Source organism: Cetorhinus maximus, chromosome 2 (assembly GCF_964194155.1).
Source record: "Cetorhinus maximus chromosome 2, sCetMax3.hap1.1, whole genome shotgun sequence".
NCBI lineage: Eukaryota > Metazoa > Chordata > Chondrichthyes > Lamniformes > Cetorhinidae > Cetorhinus > Cetorhinus maximus.
This window is the reverse complement of record NC_135880.1, coordinates 92589708-92611609: the sequence shown is the minus strand read 5'-3', so window position 1 is coordinate 92611609 and position 21902 is coordinate 92589708. Positions and strand designations below refer to the sequence as shown.

Below are 21902 nucleotides of genomic sequence, written 5' to 3'. Positions count from 1 at the left end.
TCGCTCCTTCCAGTTTCTAACGCATGCCCCGGTCCCTCCGAACCATATCCCCAGCACCTTCAGGCCGTCAGCCCTGACAGTGAAGGGGACAAAGGATCGGTCAGCCCAGTTCCCAAAGAACATGGCCTCTCTCTTCCCACGATTTACCTTGGCTCCCGAGGCCAGTTCGAACTGGTCGCAGATGTGCATCAGTCTGCGCACCGACAGCGGATCCGAGCAGAAGACGGCGACGTCGTCCATGTACAGGGAGGCTTTTACCTGAGTGCCTCCACTGCCTGGGATCGTCACTCCTCTTATGCCCGGATCCTTCCTGATGGACTCGGCAAAGGGTTCTATGCAACACACGAAAAGGACAGGCGAGAGAGGACAGCCCTGCCTGACTCCAGATTTAATCGGAAAGCTATCTGTTTCCCACCCATTGATTGAGACTGCGCTACTGATGTTAGTGTAGAGCAGTTGGATCCAATTTCGAATTCCCTCCCCAAACCCCATTTTGGAGAGCACATCCCCCATGTAGGTGTGCGATATTCTGTCAAAGGCCTTCTCCTGATCCAAGCTGATAATCTTGCAGGTCAAACGATTAAGCCCCTCATCTCTGCCTAAAGTGATTTTTGAGTTAGGGTCCTTCCTTGTGCTGGGTGAGAGATGGCTTCCTCTAGCCTTCATATTCCAGATTGACTTGCTGGGGATGAATAAGGTATTAGCTCTCCCTCCAGCCAGTCATATGAAGACAGTATCAATGTATTCCATTATTCACACAATGGGTTGAAGCAGATGTAATTTACTTGCTGCACTCCGTTCTCTCAGGTCCAACCCTGACATTGTCATCAAACCTGCTGACAAGGGTGGTGCTGTTGTTGTCTGGTGCACTGACCTCTACCACCCCCCAGACCATGACCCCACCACTGAACATCAAGCCATTGTTTCCAGGACTGTTACTGACCTCATCTCCCCTGGAGATCTTCCTTCCACAGCTTCCAGCCTCATAGTCTCCCAAACTCGGACGGCCCACTTCTACCTCCTACCCAAAACCCACAAACAGGACTGTCCCGGCAGAACGATCGTGTCAGACTGTTCCTGCCCCACGGAATTCATTTCTTGCACTCTTGACTCCATTCTCTCTCCCCTTGTCCAGTCCCTTCCCACCTACATCCGTGATTCCTCTGACACCCTACATCATATCAACAATTTCCAGTTCCCTGGCCCCAACCGCCTCCTCTTCACCATGGACGTCCAATCCCTCTACTCCTCCATCCCCCACTGGGATGGTCTGATGGCTCTCCGCTTCTTCCTCGAATAGAGGCCCGAACAATCCCCATCCACCACTACTCTCCTCCGTCTGGCTGAACTTGTTCTCTCACTGAACAATTTCTCCTTAAACTCCTCTCACTTCCTCCAAATAAAAGGTGTGGCTATGGGTACCCGCATGGGCCCCAGTTAAGCCTGTCTCTTTGTGGGGTATGTGGAACATTCCTTGTTCCAGTCCTACTCCGGCCCCCTCCCACAACTCTTTCTCCGGTACATCGATGATTGCTTTGGTGCTGCTTCATGCTCTCGTCTGGACCTGGAAAAATTTATTAATTTTGCTTCCAATTTCCATCCCTCCATCATTTTCACATGGTCCATCTCTGACACTTCCCTTCCCTTCCTTGACCTCTCTGTCTCAATTTCTGGTGATTGACTGTCCACCAATATTCATTACAAGCCTACCGACTCCCACAGCTACCTCGACAAAGCTCCTTACACCCCACTTCCTGTAAGGACTCCATCCCATTCTCTCAGTTCCTTCACCTCCGTCACATCTGTTCTGATGATGCTACTTTCAAAAACAGTTCCTCTGACATGTCTTCCTTCTTCCTTAACCGAGGTTTTCCACCCACGGTGGTTGACAGGGCACTCAACCGTGTCCGGCCCATCTCCCGTGCATCCGCCCTCACACCTCCCAGAACCATGATAGGGTCCCCCTTGTCCTCACTTATCACCCCACTAGCCTCCGCATTCAAAGGATCATCCTCCACCATTTCTGCCAACTCCAGCATGATGCCACTACCAAACACATCTTAACTTCACCCCCCCGGCGGCATTCCGCAGGGATTGTTCCCTCCGGGACACCCTGGTCTACTCCTCCATCACCCCCTACACCTCAACCCACTTCCACGGCACCTTCCCATGCAACCGCAGAAGGTGCAACACCTGCACCTTTACTTCCCCTCTCCTCACAGTCCAAGGGCCCAAACATTCCTTTCAAGTGAAGCAGCATTTCACTTGCACTTCCCTCAATTTAGTCTACTGCATTCGCTGCTCCCAATGCGGTTTCCTCTATATTGGAGAGACCAAACGCAAACTGGGTGACCGCTTTGCAGAACACCTTCGGTCTGTCCGCAAGCATGACCCAGACCTCCCTGTCGCTTGCCATTTCAACACTCCACCCTGCTCTCATGCCCACATGTCCGTCCTTGGCCTGCTGCAATGTTCCAGTGAAGCTCAACGCAAACTGGAGGAACAGCACCTCATCTTCCTACTAGGCACTTTACAGCCTTACAGACTGAATATTGAGTTCAACAATTTTAGATCATGAACTCTCTCCTCCATCCCTACCCCATTTCCGATCCCCCTTTTTTCCAATAATTTGTATAGATTTTTCTTTTCCCACCTATTTCCATTATTTTTAAATGTATTTCCATCCATTGTTTTATCTTTGCCTTTTAGCCTATTTCGATCCCTTCCCCCCACCCCACCCCCACTAGGGCTATCTATACCTTGCTCATCCTGCTTTCTACCTTTAATGTCACCTGTTATCACATTCCTTAGATAATATCACCACCTTCAACAACTCTTTGTCCTTTTGTCTATGACATCTTTTGGTTATCTCCACCTATCACTGGTCCTCTATCCAGCTCTACCTGTCCCACCGCCCCCTTAAACCAGCTTATATTTCACCTCTTTTCTATTTTTCCTTAGTTCTGTTGAAGAGTCATACGGACTCGAAACATTAACTGTGTTCCTCTCCGCAGATGCTGTCAGACCTGCTGAGTTTTTCCAGGTATTTTTGTTTTTGCTTGTAATGAGTATTGGTGGACAGTCTATCACCAGAAATGGAGACAGAGAAGTCAAGGTATTTTTATTCTTGTTTTGTCATTTACACACAATGGGGGAGTGTTTGATATCCCATCGACATTCCAGCTATGATTACCCTCCTGAATGACTTTATTTGAAATCCCATCTTCATGGGGCCGGCAGGTCTGGAAGCCATTGTCAATTTAAGTCTCTTCCACTGAAATAGCGAGGGATAGTCAGCACCTGGGAAGGCCATTTGCATTTTAACTTCGCAGAGATATGTTCATACATGTCTCTGTCCAACAAGAAATCACAAAAGAAGTCACCTGACTCCCCTGGAGTCCATTTTGTGAAGGTACAGTGTCTGTATTCCATATGCTTTTAAAAGTAGTGTCCATCTCCCAATAAAGTTTATGGGCATATGACATGACTGTAACAATGCTCAATCCACTTTTGTTCTTAGTATGAAAGAAGATTTGGGCTTGGGTATGGGGAGCTCAATATCAAATATCTGATTGTCATGTGCTTGTACCCAGGAGTGTGTCAATGCTTTCAGGAGAGGAAGAGAAAAATCAATTTTTAAAAAGTGAAGAAAGAGGAATTGAAAAAAAAGAGTTGGATAAATTTAATAATAAAAACATCTCTGTTATTTTCTCTGCTAAAACATGGGTATAAAGGTAAAAAATATATATGACTGTCACTTTCCACTCAGCCATGCCTCCCACAGCCCCCATTACCATAACCTCCTGGCCCAACAGTATCTCCAGTTTGTCTGCCTTCCTTCCTCACTTATTTGAGAGCCATTGTGATGTCAGCAGTGGCCCCATTTTCCATTGCACTTTACTGCCAAGGTCTCTGTTTCCCTCAGCAGCTTGCTGGGTTAATGGAAGTGAGGCCTGAGGCCCTGTATTCAAGGTACCTCAGGTCTCAACATTTAGTTGCTGGGATTGTTCCCTGAGCAATCTGCACACCTGCATTTCTAGACCCAGGTGTGATGCACTGTCATAGGTGATGTCTCTCAGATGAGCCATTAAATTGAGGACCTTCCCAGACATGTGGGCACAGAAGATGCCAAGGCACTATTAGAAGAGTAATGAAGTTCTCCCAGGACCCTGGTCAACATTAATTCCTTCACCCACAATTAAATGGAATTGTCCAATCATTATTTAGTTTGTTGTCTGGAAACTTGTTGCAACTTTCTGCTGCATTTTTCTACATAGCAACAATGATTACATTCAAAAATAATAAATTAATGAAGTACCGTATGATATTTTGGGAATGTGAAAATGGTATATGGATTCAAGTCATTCTTTCTTATAATATAGAGTCATAGAGTAATTATAGGTCAGAAGGAGGCCAGTTGGCCCATCGAGTCTATGCTGGCTGTCTGTAGAGCAATCAGTCCATCTAATTGCCTCACTCTATATATATTTATATATTGTATATCTATAGAAACATAGAAAATAGGAGCAGGAGTAGGTCATTCGCCCCTTCAAGCCTACTCTGCCATTCAATATGATCATGGCTGATCCTCTATCTCAACGCCATGCTCCTGCTCTCTCCCCATACCCCTTGACGCCTTTAGAGTCTAGTAATCTATCTGCTTCCTTCTTAAATTTTTTCAGTGATTTGGCCTCCAAAGCTCTCTGTGGTAGAGCATTCCACAAGGTTCACCACCCTCTTAGTGAAGAAGTTTCTCCTCATCTCAGTCCTAAATGGCCTACCCCGTATCCTGAGACTGTGATATTTGATTTGTTTTTTTCCATGATTGATTTATGAAAGTGCCTCTACAATTGCCAACGAGGAGTAAAAGAAAAGAACAGCAAAATAATATGTTCAATATTCTTATAAAAACAAAAAGCTAAAAGCTACTGCGGATGCTGGAAATCCAAAACAAAAACAGAATTACCTGGAAAAACTCAGCAGGTCTGGCAGCATCGGTGGAGAAGAAATCAGTTAACGTTTCGAGTCTTCATGACCCTTCGGCAGAACTGAGTACAGTTAGGAGAAAAGTGAAATATAAGCCGGTCTAAGGTGGGGGGGGCGGGGGGGAGAGAGAAGTTGAGGGTGTGGTGATTGTGGAGATAAGCAAGCAGTGATAGGAGCAGATAATCAAAAGATGTCACAGACAAAAGGATCAAAGAGGTGTTGAAGGTGGTGATATTTGTCTAAGAAAAGTGCTAATTAAGAATGGAAGACAGGATACTCAAAGTACAGCTCTAGTGGGGGTGGGGTGGACAGACTAACAAGGTTTTAGTTTTAGATTTAAAAATAATGGAAATAGGTGGGAAAAGAAGAATCTATATAAATTATTGAAAAAAAAAGGGGGGGGTGGAGAAACGGGGTGGGGATGGGGGGAGGGGGAGTTTAAGATCTAAAGTTGTTGAATTCAATATTCAGCCCGGAAGGCTGTAAAGTGCCTAGTCGGAAGATGAGGTGCTGTTCCTCCAGTTTGCGTTGGGCTTCACTGGAACAATGCAGCAAGCCAAGGACAGACATGTGGGCAAGAGAACAGGGTGGAGTGTTAAAATGGCAAGCGACAGGGAGGTTTGGGTCTTTCTTGCGGACAGACCGCAGGTGTTCTGCAAAGCGGTCGCCCAGTTTGCGTTTGGTCTCTCCAATGTAGAGGAGACCGCATTGGGAGCAACGAATGCAGTAGACTAAGTTAGGGGAAATGCAAGTGAAATGCTGCTTCACTTGAAAGGAGTGTTTGGGCCCTTGGATGGTGAGGAGAGAGGAAGTGAAGGGGCAGGTCTTGCATCTTCTGCGTGGGCATGGGGAGGTGCCATAGGTGGGGGTTGAGGAGTAGGGGGTGATGGAGGAGTGGACCAGGGTGTCCCGGAGGGAACGATCCCTACGGAATGCCGTCGGGGGGGGGTGAAGGGAAGATGTGTTTGGTGGTGGCATCATGCTGGAGTTGGCGGAAACGGCGGAGGATGATCCTTTGAATGCGGAGGCTGGTGGGGTGATAAGTGAGGACAAGGGGGACCCTATCATGTTTCTGGGAAGGAGGAGAAGGCGTGAGGGAGGATGCGCGGGATATGGGCCGGACACGGTTGAGGGCCCTGTCAAAGACCGTGGGTGGAAAACCTCGGTTAAGGAAGAAGGAGGACATGTCAGAGGAGCTGTTTTTGAAGGTAGCATCATCAGAACAGATGCGACGGAGGCGAAGGAACTGAGAGAATGGGACGGAGTCCTTACAGGAAGCGGGGTGTGAGGAGCTGTAGTCGAGGTAGCTGTGGGAGTCGGTAGGCTTGTAATGGATATTGGTGGACAGTCTATCATCAGAAATTGAGACAGAGAGGTCAAGGAAGGGAAGAGAAATGTCAGAGATGGACCATGTGAAAATGATGGAGGGGTGGAGATTGGAAGCAAAATTAATAAATTTTTCCAGGTCCCGACGAGAGCATGAAGCAGTGCCGAAGTAATCATCGATGTACCGGAGAAAGAGTTGTGGGAGGGGGCCAGAGTAGGACTGGAACAAGGAATGTTCCACATACCCCATAAAGAGACAGGCATAGCTGGGGCCCATGCGGGTACCCATAGCCACACCTTTTATTTGGAGGCAGTGAGAGGAGTTAAAGGAGTGTTCGGTGTTGATGAGTCTCCTCCATCTGGCTGAACTTGTTCTCACACTGAACAATTTCTCCTTTAACTCCTCTCACTTCCTCCAAATAAAAGGTGTGGCTATGGGTACCCGCATGGGCCCCAGCTATGCCTGTCTCTTTATGGGGTATGTGGAACATTCCTTGTTCCAGTCCTACTCCGGCCCCCTCCCACAACTCTTTCTCCGGTACATTGATGATTACTTCGGTGCTGCTTCATGCTCTCGTCGGGACCTGGAAAAATTTATTAATTTTGCTTCCAATCTCCACCCCTCCATCATTTTCACATGGTCCATCTCTGACACTTCTCTTCCCTTCCTTGACCTCTCTCAATTTCTGATGATAGACTGTCCACCAATATCCATTACAAGCCTACCGACTCCCACAGCTACCTCGACTACAGCTCCTCACACCCCGCTTCCTGTAAGGACTCCGTCCCATTCTCTCAGTTCCTTTGCCTCCGTTGCATCTGTTCTGATGATGCTACCTCCAAAAACAGCTCCTCTGACATGTCCTCCTTCTTCCTTAACCGAGGTTTTCCACCCACGGTCTTTGACAGGGCCCTCAACCGTGTCCGGCCCATATCCCGCGCATCCTCCCTCACACCTTCTCCTCCTTCCCAGAAACATGATAGGGTCCCCCTTGTCCTCACTTATCACCCCACCAGCCTCCGCATTCAAAGGATCATCCTCCGCCGTTTCCGCCAACTCCAGCATGATGCCACCACCAAACACATCTTCCCTTCACCCCCCCCCGACGGCATTCCGTAGGGATCGTTCCCTCCGGGACACCCTGGTCTACTCCTCCATCACCCCCTACTCCTCAACCCCCACCTATGGCACCTCCCCATGCCCACGCAGAAGATGCAACACCTGCCCCTTCACTTCCTCTCTCCTCACCGTCCAAGGACCCAAACACTCCTTTCAAGTGAAGCAGCATTTCACTTGCATTTCCCCTAACTTAGTCTACTGCATTCGTTGCTCCCAATGCGGTCTCCTCTACATTGGAGAGACCAAACGCAAACTGGGCGACCGCTTTGCAGAACACCTGCGGTCTGTCCGCAAGAAAGACCCAAACCTCCCTGTCGCTTGCCATTTTAACACTCCACCCTGTTCTCTTGCCCACATGTCTGTCCTTGGCTTGCTGCATTGTTCCAGTGAAGCCCAACGCAAACTGGAGGAACAGCACCTCATCTTCCGACTAGGCACTTTACAGCCTTCCGGGCTGAATATTGAATTCAACAACTTTAGATCTTAAACTCCCCCTCCCCCCATCCCCACCCCGTTTCTACTACCCCCCCCCTTTTTTTTTCAATAATTTATATAGATTCTTCTTTTCCCACCTATTTCCATTATTTTTAAATCTAAAACTAAAACCTTGTTAGTCTGTCCACCCCACCCCCACTAGAGCTGTACTTTGAGTATCCTGTCTTCCATTCTTAATTAGCACTTTTCTTAGACAATATCACCACCTTCAACACCTCTTTGATCCTTTTGTCTGTGACATCTTTTGATTATCTGCTCCTATCACTGCTTGCTTATCTCCACAATCACCACACCCTCAACTTCTCTCTCCCCCCCGCCCCCCCCACCTTAGACCGGCTTATATTTCACTTTTCTCCTAACTATACTCAGTTCTGCCGAAGGGTCATGAAGACTCGAAACGTTAACTGATTTCTTCTCCACCGATGCTGCCAGACCTGCTGAGTTTTTCCAGGTAATTCTGTTTTTGTTTTGTTCAATATTCTTCATTGTCATTTTTCTGGAATGAAATGTGTAATCCAGAATGCATTTTTTTCAAGTCAATTAATAATGTCATTATACTGTGTCTATGAATGCGTAAATAGTGATGGGTTGTCATTTAGTTTAATTTTTACCTTTTTAGTACCTTTTTAGCCCCTTGCTTGTTTTCTTAAGTTTTAATGATGTTCCAAATAAAAATAAATTTTCATTTAATTTGCCCCAACTTCAGGGGTTGATGTTTTACTGTCACGGAAGCCAGGTTGTTGCATAGAAGGATAACACTATGTAGATGTTGCGTTCTGCATTTGGTACCATGGGTTAATGTTGTCCCTTTTCTTTTTAAACAAAAAATGCAATAAAAATACTAGTTGGCCCTGTGGCTTAGTGCATCAGTGCAAGAATGTAGGACACATGAACAACAGTAGAGCATTAGGCCTATCATATCTCCATGATTTTGTCGCCCAGAACGAAAAAGAAGTAAAAACTGGGAAATAACAATATTGGTCTGAACTGCTTATTCCTCCTGGGTAGCTATACTACCTTTTTCTTTTAAGGCACAATTCTCTACCTTCCTCCATATCTCTAATACTTTTATATTCAAAATGAGCATGGGGAGATGTGGTGGTGTAGTGGTAATGTCACTGACTAGTAATCCAGAGGCCCAGGCTAATGCTCTGGTAACATGGGTTCAAATCCCACCACAGCAGCTGGTGGAATTTAAATTCAGTTAACAATCTGGAATTGAAAAGCTAGTTTCAGTACTGGAAACCATTCTCAACTGTCATTAAAAAAAACCCTATCTGGTTCACTAATGTCCTTTAGGGACATTATGTTGAGGCTGACGGATATTTTTCTGATTTTGTGTTCCTGGTGAGGATTTTTGCACACCAAGAATTGGGTTTTATCAGCCCTTGAGGGAATGGGAGGCAGGAGGACCCACAAAATAGTGAAGAAACGTGAGCGATTGGAGTGCCTGTCACCTTCCCACCACAATGGTATTTTCCCAGTGGCGGAGACGATGGAGGGTGGCCCACCCGCCCAGAAGCCAATGTTGCCAATCAAGTGGCCGATTAAGGACTTCTTCCCACCAGCGCTGTCATTTAACCAGTGGCCGGTGGGCCCTCTGCCATGTGGCAAGGCCACCTGGTGAATTCTGGCAGCCTTTCTATGGGCTCATGGTGAGGGCCCACAACAACAAGCACCCCCCACCCCACCACAACCCCCCCTTCCTCAACTAACAACCACCCCCCTTCACCAGAGCCTGCCAGACTCGCCTCAAGTGACCGCCAACACCACTCAACTTGTTCCGAGGCTGACATTCATCACTGTGTCCTCTCGCTTGAGTGCAGTCCCTTCGATTGGCAGCTTTTGGAGGCAGGCTCTCGTCTTTAGCAGGGATGAAAGCCCCAAAGGCAGCTAATTAACTGCTGGATGGTCTAAATTGTGGCCCTGCCTCCACCAAATAGTTGAACCGGGGCTGCCCCCGGCTTTCCAGCTCATCGTCCAGGCCCCATTGCACTGACAAAATTCAACCCAACACTGCGCACCAGAAATTCAGGGGTGACTTACATAGAATTTTCCACTAATAATTTAAATAGTCAAAAATCATGAACAGCAAATATCCAAATTTCCAAAATATATTGCTAATGAGCAAGGTTCCCCACCAGGAGCATGAAATTAGAAAATTAACCCTTAGATGTGTTTAAGTTTTTACCTCTAAAATTCATTCTCATGATGATGATGTTAGAAAGAAACATTAGAAGTTTTGTCAATTGCAAATTATTGACTAATTAAGTTGAATCATCATTGTTATTTTAATTGCTCTTGATTTGCTTATGGTGAATCCCTTTTATTCAATTCACATAAATGATGGAGACACTTCAGCAATTGAGTTAATGCTACAATTTTATTGAAACAGTGATACGCTTATTTATTCTTTCCAAGCATGGAAGAAATATCACCTAATGACTAGCAGGCCCGGAAATACCAACTACCTCTTATGTGTTGGCCAAAGAATAAAGGAATGTGGCTCAATCAGAAAATATCTAGGTGCGAGATCTGCCCCAACGACGTATAATAGTGCCCCCGTACCTGGAGAGATGGGAGGACATAGGAATATGAAGCACATTGCCTGGGGTCAGTTGGTTCATTTGATCCCGGAGGCAGAGTCTGTCCTCTCCATGGCAAAGCCGTTCACGTTTTTCCAAGAATAAACTCTCCTCCCCTTCATCATTTGGTATTTCACATAGTTTTTGATGCTGAGATGGGAGCATAAAGTAATGATCAAAAAATTGATTATGTTCTGTACTAATTCATTAAGATTAACTTACAAATGCTTTGAAATCAATGTTCAGAATTTACTAACTTGTATAACGGAGAATTTAAGTTAATCAACTTGTGTTGTGAGTGGATATGTATGAAGTCATTGGTTTTGAGTTGAGGCTGGGTTGGTAGCCCTCTCACTTGAGTTATAAGATTTTGGGTTTAAATCCCATTTCAGGACTTGAGCACAATAATCTAGGTTGATACTTTAGTGCAGGGCAGGGAGTGTTCCACTGTCAGCGGTACCATCTTTTGGATAAGATGTTATCCAAAACAGGCACCGTCTGACCTCTCAAGTGGACATAAAAGATCCCACGACATTATATTGAAGAAGAGCAAGAGAGTGGACAATATTTGTCCCTCAATCAACACCATAAAAAGATTAGATTATCTGGTCATTATTACATGTTTGTGGGAGTCTGCTATATGCAAATTAGTTGCCGCATTTCTTGCACTGCAACAGTGGTTACACTTCGAAAGTATTTAATTGATTATAAAGCACTGTGGGATGTCCTGTGATTGTGAGAGGTATTATATAAATGCAAGTCTTTCTTTTGATAAGATTACTTCTTCCTCACTAATCCTGGGGATAATCTAATTGCAATATTGTTCTTTCCATTTAAAAATAAAACATGCTGTCAACAGAAAGCCTTGTACTTATTTAGTATCTTATTTCGCTGATGAACATCTCAAAGTGTTGCACGTAGCAATGAATTAATTTGAAATATTGTTATTTAGACAAACAGCAACCATTTGCACATATACAGCAACTGAAAGAAATTGCCATGGGAAACATTGGTCCATGGAGATGAACAGGTAATGGAGTCAATTAAGGCCCAATTAAGGGCCATTTCCCCCAGTGCTGCAACTTTCCCGGATCCAATCGCACAAGAAACTGCCCTTTTCTGGGATAAGAAGCAGCGCAATAGCCGAGGAATGCATAACTGCAGGCGGTGTCATGGATGTTAACACTGCACTTCAGGAAGTGCTGAAAACTTCATACATCCACGATTGCTTGTATTGTGGTCTCCAGGAAGCTGTCAAGGTGCTGGACAAATGACAGGCTCACTTGTGTGTCCTGGCAGGCAATTGTGATGAGGCACAGAATGTTAAGTTGGTAGACGCACTCCGTGCTGAGCATCAGATCAACCTGATTAAGGTTGATGACAACAAGAAACTTGGTCAGTGGGTAGGCCCAGTGCAAAATAGACCGAGAAGGGAAACCTCGCAAGGTTGTAGCCCGGTGGTGTGTTGTTGTCAGGGATTATGGCAAAGACTCAAGCAAAGGATGTCATTGACAATTATTTCAGAGGAAAGTGATGTTTCATAAATAAAAACAAAAATTAAAAAAAAATTTCCCAGTATTACATGGGGCCCTCCGCTGTGTCGGGATCCCAGCTATGCTGTGGAGGAGACCTCTCGCCGGGAGGTCAGTGAGCCCAGGGTAGCTGAATTAATTGGCAGCATCACGGGCCACAATGCTGACAGAGAACCAGGAGCGGCTACAAGCTCTCTTCTGGAGGGGTCAACCTTCCACCCTGAGGTCACTTACTTTGTCATTCTTTTCACCACTGAAGAGGGAGGGCTTTGTATGCACCTCATTTTGAGGCGCCTCCTAGAACTCCCTCTTTTCCAACAGCGCTCATCTTTCTCAGTGGTTCAACCATCTGGCACACCTGCTTCTTTTCCCACTCATCGTCCTTAGGATTAGATGGTGAACATGGAGGTGAACAATTAGGAGGCTACCTCATGTAAAGTTGCTCTAACAGACTCATGGGGGTTACGTGCAGGTTCTGAACCTAAATATGGTTCAGACGCTGGGGTTCCAATTCCCGCTGGAAAATTCAGCCCCTCCTTTCTGGACTGAAACATTCAAGGATTTTATGGGGTGGTGGGGGTCTTGCTAATGGGTGGGGTGGGAACCTGGGCCACATCTTGTCCGTGGCAACAAATTAAGTGGCTGTCACTGGGGCTGCCGTCCCTATTAAAGATGGCAACCCACTCCTAAGAGCAGCCAGGTCAAGCAGAGGGTCCACAGCACAGCAGCCCCCACAGCACCACTGCTAGAGCTGAACCTGCAAGAAGAGAACACATCAATGGATGGGCACCTTAAAGTCAAGTAATTGGGGTCTGGGGATGCTGGGGCGAGTCAGGCAGGCCTTGATGATGAGGCTTACTGAGGGCAGGTGGTGCAGTTGTCACGGGGGTGGCCATTGCAATTGGCAGCCTTGTCATGGACCCAAGAGTGCCTAAAAGGGGGGAGTCCTATCCCTGGAGCCTGCAAGGAGGCATCTAGGGTTTTTATTTGATGGTCTCCTCACGTGGCGGTGGGCCCGTCCAAGCACTGGTAAAATGCAAGAGCTGGCAGGAAAAGTCCCTTAATTGGCCACCTAAGTGGCTCAATTAGGCTCTGAGTGGGTGGACTAATTGCCACCATTCTCATCATTGGGAAATGGCGTGGTGTTGGGAAGATGACAGGCATGCCATCCATCACCTTCCCACACTAGTGTTCACGCCTCCCAGCCCACCCCCAAAAGGGCTGGTAAAATCCAGCCCCAAGTTTGTACAGTCTTTCTGACCTTAGGATCAATCCTGACTCTAGGATCAATCCTGTAATTCTTCTCCTCTTTTTGTTCTAGTGAAATAATGTTTTAATGTAAGACACTATACAAAGCAGTAATTGTTATTATTGCTTAGCTTCACCTGCTGTCCTTTCATATAGTCCTCACTTTGTTGTCTGATCACTCCTTCGGTACCTTTCTTCATTTTCTTTTAGCTATCAAAGTGAGGCCTTTGTTTTTTTCTCCTTTTGGTAATCTGTCGTATCAAACTCCCCAAAACAGCACCAATTGACAGTGAATTTGTTAATCTTTCTAAAGAGGCCCAAGAGATGGCCAGTGTAGATTTGGAAATGTATCAAAGGACTTCTACTTTAAATAACCAACACAATCAAGGATCCCCAGAAACATGGGAACACTGATTCTCATTGAGATTGTTGCGAATGTCCTGACAGCAGGGATTTTGAGCTTGCACGTTAAAGCTATTCATTCTGCAATATTACATTAAATTATCCTCCCTATAGGAAAATTGTAAGTCTTCAATCATAAAAACAGTTCACATTGATTAACCATACCTTTAAAATGAGCCTCCTGTTTTTCATATCCTGTTTCCATGGCATTACATAGCGCCTTGGAATACAAGGATGGAGGTCTGAGAAAATTGGGATGTGAACAACTTCACAACTGGAAAAGATAAATTAAAAAAGAATATTTTCAGTTCCAGTTTTGCTTAAGACATTCTTTACCTAAAAAGTAATATTTAAAGGAGCTGGTATTGCAATTCCATACCATAAGGAAAACAGATGGCAAGTATTTTTATTCTTATTTATTGATAATTAACTGTTGTTACTCAACAACTATCCAACAATTATGTAATTATTTTACAGTGATTGAATAAATCAAATTCTATTTTCTGGTCATGGGGGTTTACTAGAATCATTTCCCCTTATTTCATCTTTTTTTCGGTGAAACCTGTAAATTGGTGGTCTTGAATCAAGTGGTCTTGAGTCCAATATGAAGAAGAGTTATTGGACTCGAAATGTTAACTCTGTTTCTCTCTCCACAAATGCTGCCAGATCTGCTGAGTTTTTCCAGCACGTTCCGTTTTTATTTCAGATTTCCAGCATGCAGTATTTTGCTTTTATATCCATTTTGTATGTTCATCTATAACTTGTGAGGATATCATTACGTTTCAACTGCAGCCTGTACGATCCATCAGCATCTCCCAAAAGAGGGGGGCTGTTAACAGGCAAGAAGACTCAAAATTGAGTAAACCACTGCCATAAAAGGCAGAATATATAATAAATAAATAAAACTGATAGTCTCAAATAATGCAAAGCAATAAACTCATTTTGGGATTCAAATCAGTTATAAACTACTACAGCTTAGCTCTCACAGTCTATGAAGTTACCTGAACTCCTTAATGAGATTGATACATCTCAGTTATTAATTATTTCAGATAAAATTATATTAAAAATCATTACAGATATGCTGCCAGGACTGCAACATCTACGCAATAGCCATCACAATATAATAAGGTTTAAGATAAACATTGAGAAGGACGTAAGTAAGACAAAGACCAAAGTAATGGGAAAAAAGTCGATCTTAAGGGGACAGGAATGGAACTAGGAAAAACAAATTGAAAAAATTTGCTGACATTAAAAATCAAGAGCAAACTAACTCATGATGACGCACCCTGGATAAATAAAGAAATAGAACAAAACCGAAACTAAAGAAAAAGGCATACACTAAGAACATAGATAAAAAGGAAAGGATGATGAATACAAGATTACAAAAGAAACAAAGACAACAATTAGGAAGGCAAAGAGAAGTTACAAAATTAAATGATCGAGCAATACAAAAGAGAAATAGTACAATATTGGTGCAGGCACCTAAACAGCAAAGAGGAAAAATAGAATCTGGGTAGGGCTACTAAGCATACAAAATTCTTACAGGTCTCGACAGGGTAGATGCAGGAAAAAAGTTTCTCCTGGCTGGAAGGTTTAGAACCAGGGGACAGAGTCTCAGAATAAGGGATAGGCCATTTAGGAATGAGATGAGGAGGAATTTCTTCACTCAGAGGACAGTGAATCTTTGGAATTCTTTAAAAAAGGGCCGTGGAGGCACAATCATTGAGTATACTCAAGACAGAGATTAATAGATTTCTAGATATTAAAGATATTAAGGGATTTGGAGATAGCGTGGAAAAATGGCATTGAAGTACAAGATCAGCCATGATCTAGTTGAATGGCGGAACAGGATTGAGGGGCTGAATGTCCTACTTTTGCTCCTATTTCCTATGTTTCCTGAGTGTTGCATGCAATAAACTCACAGGCAATGGCACCAAAATGTTAAGAATATTAAATAATGACATTGCCTTGGCATTTATGAAGAGACTAACATGACATGTTATAATGCAGAAACAGGCCATTTGGCCCAACAGGTCTAGATTGATCTTTATGCTCCACATGAACCTCCTCCCACTTCACTTCATCACAGTCTATCAGTGTAACTTTCTAATCTGTTACAAAGGGAGGTTTTATAAGATTGCTTTCTTTTGGGACTGAGTCTTTAATTTAGGGTAAAATTATGGAATGAAGGTGTCATGTGACCTGTTTTGAATTCTGTTGACAATAAGCTTGGGTGTCTTGGGTGTTAAAGGTCAAAGGGGAGCCCAGGTAGTTTTACTGGGAAGAAGGTGCACACCCTTAAACAATGACCAAAGTATCTGTGCTAATGGTGGATGGACTATTAGTCTCCAAAGTCCCAGGAATGTCAGGCTTTATAAATGGTTATACTTCAAACTGTCTATTTAGTTTCAAGATAAAATGAGGAGTTTAAACTGGGACTTTAAAGGGTAGCCACGAGGAATGGGAAATTCGTGGAGGAGTTTTTGAACATGTGGACATTGTCAGAAGAGTGTCTCATCTCATGGTTTGAACAAGAATTGGATGCCTCATTGGATAATTGGAGCTTTAGCTCAATTTTGATTGGATAATATGATCTTGCAAATGAAAAACCTTGTCCACTTTGGAAAGAAGGGTTTAAAAGATGATCCGGTGCTTAGCCAAAGTCAGCTGCTAGAAGAAATGATTGGCAGGTGGTTGACCGCTTGCTGTTGATCATATGTATGAGTTCTTGTAAAGTGTTTGTTACTAATGGGTATAGTGTCTCTGGTGAATTGACATGGGTGAAATGTATTGTTAACTAGTATTCCAATCAAATCTAAATAGTACCCTGTAAAGAAATTAGTGTTTAATTTGAGCTTTGACTGTTGTCTCCTTATCTCTAGTATTCAAACCGCAGAGTAACCTGTCAAGGCTGTGTGACTTGTTTATCGTCATAGAATATGAAAGTCTAATTGGGAACTGTTTTCTCCTGAGTTGAAAAGATAGGTTTACATCTGATAGGCTGAATATTACTTGAAGAATAAATACTCTTATTTCTTTGAAATCTGCCTGTTATAATTTTAGCATCTAAAATCGAAGAAAACAGTTTCCTATCTAACAACCTCAAAGTCCTTGCTCAGGATCCAAACTTCATATCAATATTATAGCAGGTCCTTCCTTGACTCTAAGTTTATGCATTGGCATGTCAATTACAGTTAGACTGTGTAGAAACACTGGAAGGTGTAGTCTATTATCATCTTCTTTGTCTATAAAATCAATGCTGATGCTCTGTTTTAATTCATCTGATAGCTTTTCTAAAATGTTTTCATTCAAATCTAGTGAATCTTCATTTTTAACACAAAGAATATCTTCATAATAATGTTGTATGAAATAATTGTCCCCGCTGTTTTGCCATACCTAACCAATTCCATCATCTCATCCAACACCCCTATGCCATCTCCTCCCTTCCATGTCATCTCCATCCCATGCCATCCATCCTTCCCATGCCATTTTTCTCATATCATACCTATCCCCGCCATCAATTCCATCTCATTCCTCACAGAAACAATCTCTCAGACTAGGGTAATTTTGTTGTTGGGTTCCTGTTACCTCCTGCTGTTTTTGTTCTCCATCAACACCCCATCAACACCCTGCTGCTGCCACCAACCATTGGCAGCTGCACTTGCATCACCTGCTCCAGTCCTCCACGTGTGCAATGTGCACCAGGCACCGCCCACCAAATAAGTCCACAAACAGACACACCCTTTAAACTCACCAATAGACAGACAAAAACTGAGCATTATCATAAATGAGGCTTGAGTTGGCTAAGGTAGATTGAGAAATTAGATTGAAAGCTATGACAGTAGATAAGCAATGGTGAACATTTAAAAAAACAACTCATAATTCTCAAAGGACATATGTTCCCTTAAGCAATAGAAAATCATGGAATAGTTACAGCACAGAAGGAGGCCGTTCAGCCCGTCATGGCCATGCCAGCTCTCTAAGTGCCACTCAGCTAGTTCTGTTACCCTGGCTTTTCCCTCTGGTCCAGCAATTTCTTTTTTTTCTCCACAGGGAAAGTTGTCAAATTTTGGCTAACCACAGAAGTGAAGGACAGTATTGGATTAAAGGAAAAGGTTTGCAATGCTACCAGAAAGAATAGTAAGCCTGAACATCAGAAGATTTTAAAAACTAGCAAAGGATAATCAAGAAGATGATGTTATGAGTGACTTGTTTGTCATTTAGCCTTATTGAAAAGGCACATAGTTAATGTTGCTGACCAGGCTAATGTTGCTCTCAGGTATCGAGTATGGAGCCTGCAGCCCTGGCATGTGTTGGTGGTTCATCTTTGGTAGGCTAGATGAAGGAATGTTGGATCAAAGCCTCCCGGGTGTTCCTGCCTCTCTGGAGGTTGCCCAGGTCAGCATCTATCCCCTCAGCGTTCTCCTGAGAGTGCTCGTCCTCGGACTCATTACTGGATTCATCGTCTGCAGCCAGAGCATCTGCGTTAACATCATCTTCCTCCACTGCGTTCCCCCTTTCCAGCGCCAGATTGAGCAGAGTGCAGCATGCAATCGCTATCAGTGACACATGATCTGGGGGTATTGCAGTGCGCCCCCTGAAAGGTCCAGGCATCGGAAGCGCATCTTGAGAAGACCAATGGTTCTCTCTACCACGGCCCTTGTGGAGGCGTGGCTCCTATTGCACCGCTGCTCGGCCTCTGTTCTTGGATGGCGGAGGGGCGTCATGAGCCACCTTTGGAGGAGATAGCCCTTGTCAACCCAGCAGCCATCCATCCAGCCGGGCTGGAACACTGAAGCGCCCCGGCCCCTGGGAGTGTCTCAGGATGTAGGTGTCATGGGAGTTGCCAGGGTACCTTGCACAGACTTGCAGAATCTGCATCCTGTGATCACACACTATCTGCACGTTCATGGAGTGGAATCCCTTCCTATTGACGATGGCACCGGACTCACCTGCTGGCGCCTTGATGGCCACATATGTGGAGTCTATTGCACCCTGGACGCGGGGGAGCCCAGCAATCGCGGCAAAGCTCCTGGCTCACTGCCTGGCTGGCGTCATCTGAGTGGTAGTGTATGAAAGTTAAGGCATGCCTGAACAGAGCGTCTGTCGCCAGCTTGACACAACTGTGGACAGCTGACTGGGAGACTCCACAAACGACCTCTGGAAAGAGCCAGAGGCATTGAAGTTGAGGGCAACCGTGATCTTCAGCACCACTGGCATGGGGTGTCCACCAACTCAGTTGGAGCTGATCTTAGCTGATCATCTGATAGATGGAGGTCACTGTCTCCCTTGAGAGACATAGCCTCCTTTGGTACTGCACCTCAGACATATTGAGGTAGCTGCATTGTTGCCTGTAAACGCAGGCAGCAGGATAGTGGCATCTTCTGTGGCCCCGTCCACCTTGCACTTCCTGTTGGCCCTGCGCCCCTTGTGCCTGTGCCTGTTCTCCCACAGATCGCTCCCCTGGAGGCTGAATATGGACTCCTGGCCTTCTACCCCTTCTCGCCCTCTCTTCCTCCTCAGGGGAAGTGCCTCTGGCTGAGAGCACTATCCGCATTCCCTGGGTAAGGGAATGCAGTCTGATACCTGGCAAGCCCCAAGCGTTATGATTCCTCTAGAGTCCTGAACTGAAGCCTGTTCTTTCTGTCAAAGCAGCTCTGAAGAAAATTGAAGTTGTCCTGTTCACACAAGCAAGTGACAGTAAGTAAAAACTAAAGTTCTAACTACTCTCATTAACGAGCCCACTCACTGCTCCTATCCCGCCCGTGGATGAGGTTTTTAAAAATGTGGCCTACCCGCCTGCACGTTGCACCCGTGTGACGCACTGAAAATCATACGGGTTGCGAAAAATCATCTTCAATTGCTGCCTCAAGGGGGGCCTTAACTGGCCCGTTAATTAATGGTGGGCTCGCCTCAGAAATCATAGCGCGTCCACCTTCCAAAATATCATGATGGCGCGCGGTGATGTCGGGACGCACAACCGACCTCATCACGCATCATTTTATGCGTCAGCGTGTCAGGCCTGCCCCCGCACGCCAACCGGAAAATTCTGCCCCAAGTGTGTAAAAAGAAATTAGCAAAAGTTAATGTTGGTTCCTTAGAGACAGAGACAGAAGAAAATATAATGGGGATAAGGAAATGGCAGGTACTTAAACAAATATTTTATATCCATCCTCACATGTACCCCTTTGGAGTGTGACAAAGATTTACTGGATTGAATCCTGGGATGAGGGTTGTGGTATGAGGAGAGATCAAATAGAATGAGCCTATATTCTCTCGCGTTTAAAAGGATGAGAGGTGTTCTCATTGAAATGTATAAAATTCTTCGAAGGCTTGACAGGATAGATGCTGAGAGTCTATTTCCCCTGGATGAAGAGATTATAACAGAGGGGGCATAGTCTCAGGATAAGGGATTGAACATTTCGGACTGAGATAAAGCAAAATTGCTTCAGTGAAAGCGTTATGAATCTTTTGAATTATCTACCCCAGAGGGCTTTGGATTCTCTGTCATTGAGTATATTCAAGACTGAGATCAATAGGTTTTGGAGCATTAAGGGAATCAAGGGACAAGGAGATAGGGTAGGAAAGTGGAATTGAGGTAAATGATCAACCATGGTCTTATGGAATGGTGGAGCAGGCTCAAGGGGCAACTTCTGTTCCTATTGCTTATATTTTAAGAAGGTATATTTTTCAAAATGTCAGTAAGCGTCTTTCCTCTTTATCAGATTTGTTAGGGCTCTATTTATTTTCTGGTGCAAGCTTCTTTTGAGGAGTTGCTCAGCAGGTTTAATTTACCCAACCTACATGCTGAAACAAGGATGAGTGAATGCTATTTTTTTATTTAAATTTTTTCCTATTTAGATCAATTCTGTTGGTGCAAGACAAACTTAATTGGAATGTTCCTTATATGTTCTGTATTCACAATTCTGATAAGAAAATGCCAAACAATGTCCAAAATAGTATAAGCAAACTTTTCTTGAACTTTAGTTTTGTTCCTTGCATAGTTGTCAATAAGTTAGGCAAATATAAGCTTTTATGTTAGTAAATTTGGCAAAATAAGAGCCTTTGGCTGGCACATTGAATTTAAAGTGAGAAGCCAGAGTTGTGAAGCAAGGAGGGGAGAAGGGATCAAATGTAGGAGCATGGGAGGGATTGGTGGTGGTGGTGGGCAAAGGTATAGTTTGTAAGAGGGGAAAATAAGCCAAAACCAGTTTATTTTCAGTGATCTAAATCCAAGCTTCAAATGCCATCTTCTGTTTCTGTGCCATCTACACATGCATACGCCATACTCTATAGAACAACGGCAATAGCCAGGGTGAAAAGGAAATTCTTATTTAAAAAAAGAACTCCTTAAGACCGTCACTGGGTCAAAATACTAGAACTCCTTCCCTAACAGCACTGTGGGCATACACCTACACCACATGGACTGCAGTGGTGCAAGAAGGCAATTCATCACCACCTTCTCAAGGGCAACTAGGGATGGGCAATAAATGGTGGCCCAGCCAGCGACATCCACATCCCGTAAATGAAAAATAAATTTGATGAAAAAGCTACAAATAAATTATTCTGAAATTTAACACAGATCAATGTGATGTCTTTCACACTCAAGGAAAAATGGGTAACATTTATGCTCAATACAAGCTACAGTGCTAGAAGTTCAATCGCTTTTCTCACATTTTGGATTTGGTGTTGGTTGCAACATCGATCTTTGAAGAGCTCATGACAGTTGTTAGTGGAGAATCTATAGTCCAAATTTACTAAGGATTTAAAATTTTCTTATATAGCTTTCTTAATATCAACACTGCCCTGTTCATTGAACGCCCAATGAGATTTAAAATCGCAGGAATAAACTTGCTAGGTATGTGAATTGTACACTATTATGATGTAAATACGAAGTCCTTTATGTTACTTGCTTAGCAACAGGAATGGCCTGTGACCTAGACAATGTAACAATGACTGCCAACTTTGGATACATATTGCTTTAAACAAGCAAACCACATCCATGAGAAGGTGTGCCTATTTCACAATCTGTGAAGACAAGTGCTACATGTAAACATGCCAATAAATTTCACAGTATGTCATCATACTTGAAAAACCACTTGAATTATACTACTGACTCCGTTGTTCATAAAAAATTCATTCATTCTCCCAATTCACCAAGGTTTCTTAGACAACACCTTCGAAACCCACGACCACGATCATCTAGAA

General features: G+C 44.2%; 1 protein-coding gene and 1 pseudogene across 1 annotated transcript; one reads left to right on the top strand and one right to left on the bottom strand.

Moving 5' to 3' along the window:
* Positions 1 to 10291: 10291 nt before the first annotated feature.
* On the bottom strand, positions 10292 to 21511 carry LOC144690425 (sperm-associated microtubule inner protein 10-like). Its single transcript, XM_078557927.1, has 3 exons — positions 21369 to 21511; positions 13860 to 13968; positions 10292 to 10662 (listed from the first exon to the last, which is right to left on the bottom strand). Exons 1-3 carry the CDS (start codon positions 21413 to 21415, stop codon positions 10450 to 10452), a joined length of 369 nt encoding a protein of 122 aa, XP_078414053.1. The 5' UTR covers positions 21416 to 21511; the 3' UTR covers positions 10292 to 10449.
* LOC144689680 (small ribosomal subunit protein eS12 pseudogene) lies at positions 10817 to 12046 on the top strand (annotated as a pseudogene).
* Positions 21512 to 21902: the final 391 nt, after the last annotated feature.